Source organism: Oncorhynchus clarkii, unplaced genomic scaffold, assembly GCF_045791955.1.
Source record: "Oncorhynchus clarkii lewisi isolate Uvic-CL-2024 unplaced genomic scaffold, UVic_Ocla_1.0 unplaced_contig_6271_pilon_pilon, whole genome shotgun sequence".
Taxonomy (NCBI): Eukaryota; Metazoa; Chordata; class Actinopteri; order Salmoniformes; family Salmonidae; genus Oncorhynchus; species Oncorhynchus clarkii.
This window is the reverse complement of record NW_027261145.1, coordinates 71,473-80,000: the sequence shown is the minus strand read 5'-3', so window position 1 is coordinate 80,000 and position 8,528 is coordinate 71,473. Positions and strand designations below refer to the sequence as shown.

At 41.6% G+C, this 8,528-nt stretch overlaps 1 protein-coding gene across 1 annotated transcript; it reads right to left on the bottom strand.

Moving 5' to 3' along the window:
- Positions 1–1,747: 1,747 nt before the first annotated feature.
- On the bottom strand, positions 1,748–8,163 carry LOC139405246 (zinc finger protein 135-like). The gene is made up of 2 exons (XM_071147685.1): positions 7,588–8,163; positions 1,748–2,954 (listed from the first exon to the last, which is right to left on the bottom strand). The coding sequence occupies exons 1-2, from the start codon at positions 7,973–7,975 to the stop codon at positions 1,924–1,926; spliced, it is 1,419 nt and encodes a 472-aa protein (XP_071003786.1). The 5' UTR covers positions 7,976–8,163; the 3' UTR covers positions 1,748–1,923.
- Between the last annotated feature and the right edge of the window lie 365 nt (positions 8,164–8,528).

Sequence of the window (8,528 nt, the reverse complement as noted above, 5' to 3'; positions counted from 1 at the left end):
CCAACTCCACCTCTCAATTTTCTAACAGAAATGGGATGTGCCTTTGGTGGTTTAGCGTTGTATCATTCTGGTCTTGCGCGCCGCGACCGACGGAGCTAGTTCGTAAACTAAAGGGGTCTACAGACAATACGCAAACAGGGCCGAAGGAGCTTAGCACATTGTTGCAATGTCGTTTTTCCTTACAAAAGGGGCGACTTCTTGTAAGACGCTTCGTCATTCAAAGCAGTTTTTTTTTCTACCTGGAAATTGACACCCGTTCCTTGTGAAGATTGAGTGGGGCGGTATTGAGAACGTTTTGCAACGGAAGTCCCGCCCCTGTGTCGACATCACGTTTTTTCCGGTATCCCTTCTGGTGTAAACACAGATGGACGTTCTGCTACTTTGCTTCTACTACGTGCCAGTGGTGGGAAAAGTACCCAATTGTCAAACTTGAGTAAAAGTAAAGATAACTTACTAATAAGTCGCCCAGTAAAATACTACTTGAGTAAAATAATCGTTTTAAATATACTTACGTATCAAAAGTAAATGTAATTTCAAAAATATACTTGTTTCAAAAGTAAAAGTATAAATAATTTCACATTCCTAATATTTAGCAAACCAGACAACAGGATGTTCATTTGTATTTGTTTTTATTTACGGATAGCCAGGGGCTAAATTCAACACTCGGACATCATTTACAAAATAAGCATTTGTGTTTTGTGAGTCTGCCAGATAAGAGGCAGGAGGGATGACCAGGGATGTTCTCTTGATGTGCTTGAATTGGAAAATGTTCCTGCTGCTAAGCATTCATCGTGTAACAAGTACTTTTGGGGAAAATGTATGCAGTAAAAATGACATATTTTTCTTTAGGAACGGAGTGGAGTAAAAGTTGTCAAAAAAATCTATAGTGAAGTAAGGTACAAGTAGCCAATAAAACGACTTAAGTACAAAATATTTTCAAGTAGAAGACAACTCAGAAGACCTCTAGTGATGTTCTGACTGACATGTGATCTACCTTCCATCCACCACCTCAGAAGACCTCTAGTGATGTTCTGACTGACATGTGATCTACCTTCCATCCACCCATTCACCCACTCAGAAGACCTCTAGTGATGTTCTGACTGACATGTGATCTACCTTCCATCGACCTCTAGTGATGTTCTGACTGACATGTGATCTACCTTCCATCCACCCATTCACCCACTCAGAAGACCTCTAGTGATGTTCTGACTGACATGTGATCTACCTTCCATCCATTCACCCACTCAGAAGACCTCTCGTGATGTTCTGACTGACATGTTATCTACCTTCCATCCACCCATTCACCCACTCAGAAGACCTCTAGTGATGTTCTGACTGACATGTTATCTACCTTCCATCCACCCACTCAGAAGACATCTAGTGATGTTCTGACTGACATCTACCTTCCCATCCATCCATTCACCACCTCAGAAGACCTCTAGTGATGTTCTGACTGACACGCTGTAAACCAAACAACTAAACGTCCTGAGGTTTTAAGGTCAGAATCAAGAAATACACACAATATTCATCCATTTTATAATTTACATTTTATAATATCCAAATCATATCATGAACATGTAAGGTTTCTTACATGTATCCAACATATCAAAGTGTAGAATCAAAATCAAATACATTTTAAAAGTGTAATCTGATTTTAGACATAATCCTGTCTCAGAAACTAAAACAGGCCTATTCTAGAGAATGATTTCATGTGAACAATATGATTTAATGTGGCATAAAACAACAGTCAAACATCAGTCAGAACACAGTGACTCATCAGAACACAGTGACTCATCAGAACAGAGTGACTCATCAGAACACAGTGACTCATCAGAACACAGTGACTCATCGGAACACTGCCTGTCTATTCAATGATGTGATTTCAGGTCTTTGTGTATTTTTTATTTAACAACCTGATATTCATTACGCAATGGGAACATGGGTACACACATCGCCAGAGTGTTTTCTCTTCTTATGTTTGCGCAGACTTCCTAAATGGAAAAAATCATTTCCACACAGGGAGCAATGGTAAGGTATCTCTCCTGTGTGTGTTCGCTCATGTGATTTTAGGTCATGTGATTGTGAAAATCTCTTTCTACAATGGGCACAGGGGTAAGGCTTTTCTCCTGTGTGTGTCCTCTCATGTGATTTTAGGTCCTGTGATCGTGAAAATCTCTTTCCACAATTTGCACAGGGGTAAGGCTTTTCTCCTGTGTGTATTCTATTATGTTTGTTCAGGCTCCCTGACTGCGTAAAACTCTTTTCACACTGGGAGCAGTGGTATGGTTTCTCCCCCGTGTGTGTCCTCTCGTGTGATTTTAGATCCTGTGATCCTGAAAATCTCTTTGGACAATAGGCACAGGGATAAGGCTTTTCTCCTGTGTGTATTCTATTGTGTTTGTTCAGGCTCCCTAACTGGGTAAAACTCTTTTCACACTGGGTGCAGTGGTATGGTTTCTCCCCTGTGTGTATCCTCTCGTGTGATTTTAGTTGCTGTGATCTTAAAAATCTCTTTCCACACTGGGAACATTGGAAAGACTTTTCTCCTGAGTGTTTCCTTTCATGCTCTTTCAGGCTTCCTAACTGGGTAAAACTCTTTCCACACAAGGAGCAATGGTATGGTCTCTCCCCTGTGTGTGTCCTCTCGTGCTCCTTCAGCTTATCTGACGACCTAAAATTATTTCCACAATGGGAACAGCGGTAAGGCTTTTCTCCTGTGTGTATTCTATTATGTTTGTTCAGGCTCCATAACTGGGTAAAACTCTTTCCACACTGGGAGCAGAGAAAAGGTTTCTCCCTTGTGTGTGTCCTCTGATGTATTTTTAGGTACCGTGACAACTTAAAACTCTTATTACACTGGGAGCAGTCGAGTCGTCTCACTGGTTTGGGAGTCTCTGGGTCTGGTTCCCCTGAAGCACTCTTACTGCTGTCAGAGTGAGAGTCTGGTCTCTCTCCTGCCAAAGACAGAGTATTTGGTTAAACAGAGAGACCTGAATAAAACCCCCACATGATAAAACTGTCTTCCTATGAGGTTTTAATCTAGACTCATTATAAACCGTACATTTGGATCTTTGATGCCGATTGGTTAATAGCCATTAGTTAGTCCCAATACTACCCGGGTAATGGCTATTAACAGTTCCATTTGAATCATTCCTACACATCCACTGTCCCACAGCCCAGCCAGGCCATTTATAAACTAATCTCCACTGTCCCACAGCCCAGCCAGGCAATTCATAAACTAATCTCCACTGTCCCACAGCCCAGCCAGGCAATTCATAAACTAATCTCCACTGTCCCACAGCCTAGCCAGGCAATTTATAAACTAATCTCCACTGTCCCACAGCCTAGCCAGGGCATTTATAAACTAATCTCCACTGTCCCACAGCCCAGACAGGAAATTCTCTCCACTGGGGAAAAAAAAGCATCTAGACATTATTACCCCATGCTTCTAGTGAAATATTTGGTTTGTAACAGAAGGGACTTGTTCAAACCCTTTGCTTTCCGCCTCTCTGCATTTCATATGTAATCGAAAATACGCATTGAACGTATTCTGGTGATTTATTATTCAATAGAAATGTCAGAAGTCGTTTTCACATAACGTTTATACAGTATTGTCTGAACTCAGAATCAAATATGCTTCACAAAAAAATAACATAGTAGCTGTGGCAGAAGAAATATTTTGAAAGGGTGAATATTTCTGCATCTATCAGTGCCATCAGGTAAACGGACTTCAGATGTGTTCATGTAAACATGATTGTTAGAGCCATTTTTGTATCAGAAAGATATTTTGTCGAGGGATACACATTTAGATTAATTCTGATGCCGACTAACCAACCCTCATTAAGCGGTCAACAAAAAAAATCCAAACAGTAAAATGATGTGACCAACAGAAAATACTATCAGAGATCTGTATATTATGACAAGATTCTCAAGTCTTTGCTCCCTGCAGGCCGGCACTTTATTCATTTCAGTTTGACTGTGACCTCTCCAGCTTGGTGTTAATAAACAACGATTCATTTCAGTTTGACTGTGATCTCTCCAGCTTGGTGTTAATAAACAACGATTCATTTCAGTTTGACTGTGACCTCTCCAGCTTGGTGTTAATAAACAACGATTCATTTCAGTTTGACTGTGATCTCTCCAGCTTGGTGTTAATAAACAACGATTCATTTCAGTTTGACTGTGATCTCTCCAGCTTGGTGTTAATAAACAACGATTCATTTCAGTTTGACTGTGACCTCTCCAGCTTGGTGTTAATAAACAACGATTCATTTCAGTTTGACTGTGACCTCTCCAGCTTGGTGTTAATAAACAACGATTCATTTCAGTTTGACTGTGATCTCTCCAGCTTGGTGTTAATAAACAACGATTCATTTCAGTTTGACTGTGACCTCTCCAGCTTGGTGTTAATAAACAACGATTCATTTCAGTTTGACTGTGACCTCTCCAGCTTGGTGTTAATAAACAACGATTCATTTCAGTTTGACTGTGATCTCTCCAGCTTGGTGTTAATAAACAACGATTCATTTCAGTTTGACTGTGACCTCTCCAGCTTGGTGTTAATAAACAACGATTCATTTCAGTTTGACTGTGATCTCTCCAGCTTGGTGTTAATAAACAACGATTCATTTCAGTTTGACTGTGACCTCTCCAGCTTGGTGTTAATAAACAACGATTAATTTCAGTTTGACTGTGACCTCTCCAGCTTGGTGTTAATAAACAACGATTAATTTCAGTTTGACTGTGATCTCTCCAGCTTGGTGTTAATAAACAATGATTCATTTCAGTTTGACTGTAATTTTGGCCCATTCCTCCATGCAGATCTCCTCGAGAGCAGTGATGTTTTGGGGCTGTTGCTGGGCTACACAGACTTTCAACTCCCTCCAAAGATTTTCTATGGGGTTGAGATCTGGAGACTGGCTAGGCCACTCCAGGACCTTGAAATGCTTCTTACGAAGCCACTCCTTCGTTGCCCGGGCGGTGTGTTTGGGATCATTGTCATGCATTGTCATGCTGAAAGACCCAGCCACGTTTCATCTTCAATGCCCTTGCTGATGGAAGGAGGTTTTCACTCAAAATCTCACGACACATGGCCCCATTCATTCTTTCCTTTACACGGATCAGTCGTCCTGGTCCCTTTGCAGAAAAACAGCCCCAAAGCATGATGTTTCCACCCCCATGCTTCACAGTAGGTATGGTGTTCTTTGGATGCAACTCAGCATTCTTTGTCCTCCAAACACGACAAGTTGAGTTTTGGTTTCATCTGACCATATGATAATTCTCCCAATCTTCTGGATCATCCAAATGCTCTCTAGCAAACTTCAGACGGGCCTGGACATGTACTGGCTTAAGCAGGGGGACACGTCTGGCAGTGCAGGATTTAAGTCCCTGGCGGCGTAGTGTGTTACTGATGGTAGGCTTTGTTACTTTGGTCCCAGCTCTCTGCAGGTCATTCACTAGGTCCCCCCGTGGGGTTCTGGGATTTTTGCCCACCGTTCTTGTGATCATTTTGACCCCACGGGGTGAGATCTTGCATGGAGTCCCAGATCGAGGGAAATTATCAGTGGTCTTGCATGTCTTCCATTTCCTAATAATTGCTCCCACAGTTGATTTCTTCAAACCAAGCTGCTTACCTATTGCAGATTCAGTCTTCCCAGCCTGGTGCAGGTCTACAATTTGGTTTCTGGTGTCCTCCTTTGACAGCTCAGGTCTTGGCCATAGTGGAGTTTGGAGTGTGACTGTTTGAGGTTGTGGACAGGTGTCTTTTATACTGATAACAAGTTCAAACAGGTGCCATTAATACAGGTAACAAGTGGAGGACAGAGGAGCCTCTTAAAGAAGAAGTTACAGGTCTGTGAGAGCCAGAAATCTTGCTTGTTTGTAGGTGACCAAATACTTATTTTCCACCATAATTTGCAAATAAATTCATTAAAAATCCTACAATGTGATTTTCTGGAATTTTTTTCTCATTTTGTCTGTCATAGTTGAAGTGTACCTATGATGAAGATTACAGGCCTCTCTCATCTTTTTAAGTGGGAGAACTTGCACAATTGGTGGCTGACTAAATACTTTTTTGCCCCACTGTATATATCCATACTGCCATTAATTTGTATGGGTTACCTCCAGATGAAGGGGTCGTAGAGCAAAACAGAAGAAAAGAGTCTCCCTTTTCCATAGAAAAGGTCATTGTAGTTTTGAAGGCCACACCGTTCGGACGCTACAGACGTTTTAATGAGAATATCTATTTTCAGGATGTCTTTTTTTTACGTTGCTGCTACTGTTTATTATCTATGCATAGTCATTTTACCCCTACCTACATGTCCATATTACCTCAATTACCTCGACTAACCTGTACCCCAGCACATTGACTCGGTACCGGTACCCCCTGTATATAGTCTCCACATTGACTCGGTACTGGTACCCCCTGTATATAGCCTCCACATTGACTCTGTACCGGTACTCATTGTATATAGCCTCCACATTGACTCGGTACCGGTACTCATTGTATATAGCCTCCACATTGACTCGGTACCGGTACTCATTGTATATAGCCTCCACATTGACTCGGTACCGGTACTCATTGTATATAGCCTCCACATTGACTCTGTACTGGTACCCCCTGTATATAGCCTCCACATTGACTCTGTACCGGTACCCCCTGTATATAGCCTCCACATTAACTCTGTACTGGTACCCCATGTATATAGCCTCCACATTGACTCTGTACCGGTACCCCCTGTATATAGCCTCCACATTGACTCTGTACCGGTACCCCCTGTATATAGCCTCATTATTGTTATTTTATTGTTGATCTTTTATTTATTTTTTTACTTTAGTTTATTTAGTCAATACTTTTCTTAACTCCTATTTTTCTTCAAACTGAATTGTTGGTTAATAAGGGGCTTGTAAAGTAATCATTTGTTGTATTCGGCGCACGTGACAAATAACATGTGATTTGTAGCTCGGCCATCTTCCACAGCAGTTGAGGAAGGCCAACATCGGCAGATGAGGTGGATTAGATAAGGTGGATTGAGACTCAGCCCAACATCGGCAGATGAGGTGGATTAGATGAGGTGGATTGAGACTCAGCCCAACATCGGCAGATGAGGTGGATCTCAATCAGATGAGGTGGATTAGATGTTGCATCCCAATATCTCCAGTTTAAACTGACGGATTCTGATGGGGATTCTTTTTTATTATGTTACTTAGATTGATGCACGTCAAAGTACTATTAAGGATTTTAAATAACCTCTGGGGTCATTTAAAAAAAAATACATTTCATCCTGATCAAAATGATCCTTCATTGTCTTGATTCTGTCCTCTTCATCATTTGAAGTCAGACATGAGTTGATTTTTGCTTTAATGTGATGTCAAGCAAAGACACTGAGCAAAGCACTACACAAAGAGATATTCACATGTTAACAAATGTTAACGTTTTGTTGGCCGTCCCCCGTCTCTTTGGAGCTTTAGCGATTCCTACAGTACAGAACTATTCAAGTGTAGAACTTCAGTAGAATGCCCCTTTAAAACCACACATCAGTTCAACAACTGCAGAGTTTGTACCCCCGTTTTTAAGATATTACTCACTGTTGTTAATCAGATCTCCTGTCTCCTCCTCTTCTTCTTCTTCCAATGTGACAGTGATCTCCCCCACTTCCTTCATTCCAAAAATGTCCTCCTCTTCTTTCACTGTGACAGTCATCTCCCCCACCTCCCCTGCATCCTCATCTTCCTCCTCCTCTTTCACTCTGAACGCGTCTTCCTCTTCTTTCGCGGTAACGTCTTTCTCTTCTTCTTTCACTGTAACAGCCTCACCCTCTACTTTTACTGTGACATCCTCCTCTTCCTTCTCCTCTTTCACGACAATGTTCAGCCCCAGAGTTTCTTTCTCCGTCCAGCAGACCCCCTCTTTAGAAGTGGGGGAGTCGTTTAGTGAGCTCATGGTTGGAATGTTAGCTAGATAGCTAGTTAGCATTAGTGACTAGACTAGCACTACTACTAATTTACTCAGCCAGTTAGCTAACAACAACGTAAATATTATATTCAATTGGGTAACTAACTAGTAGATACGACAAGTGTGTTTAAAACACTGTGGCTAATATACACCGAAAGCGTTTAAAGAGCTGAATGTTTTCGCTTATGACTGCTAAAAGCTCCGGAGGTGGATAACTCGACGTTCTTGAAGAAGCGTCCCGTCCATTAGAATATACGTCACACTGGCAGCATTGCCTGAAAAAAAGGCACATCGCCATCTGCTGGGTGGGAGGGTAACAGTCAAGGGAAATGTTTATTTTATTTTGAGACAAAAGGTAGGTTTTAATTTATTTAATTATATATATATATAAGCAGTCCAAACTGCTCCTACGCGGTGTAACAGTACTGAGTAGGTCCAAACTGCTCCTACACGGTGTAACAGTACTGAGTAGGTCCAAACTGCTCCTACACGGTGTAACAGTACTGAGTAGGTCCAAACTGCTCCTACACGGTGTAACAGTACTGAGTAGGTCCAAACTGCTCCTACGCGGTGT

Bases quoted from the DNA above. Each gene is read 5' to 3' on its own strand.
- LOC139405246 (XM_071147685.1), bottom strand. From the start codon at position 7,975: ATGCTAACTAGCTATCTAGCTAACATTCCAACCATGAGCTCACTAAAC. The intron at 2,955-7,587 runs GTGAGTAATATC...TGTCTTTGGCAG, and splicing joins AGGAGATCTGATTAACAACA to GAGAGAGACCAGACTCTCAC.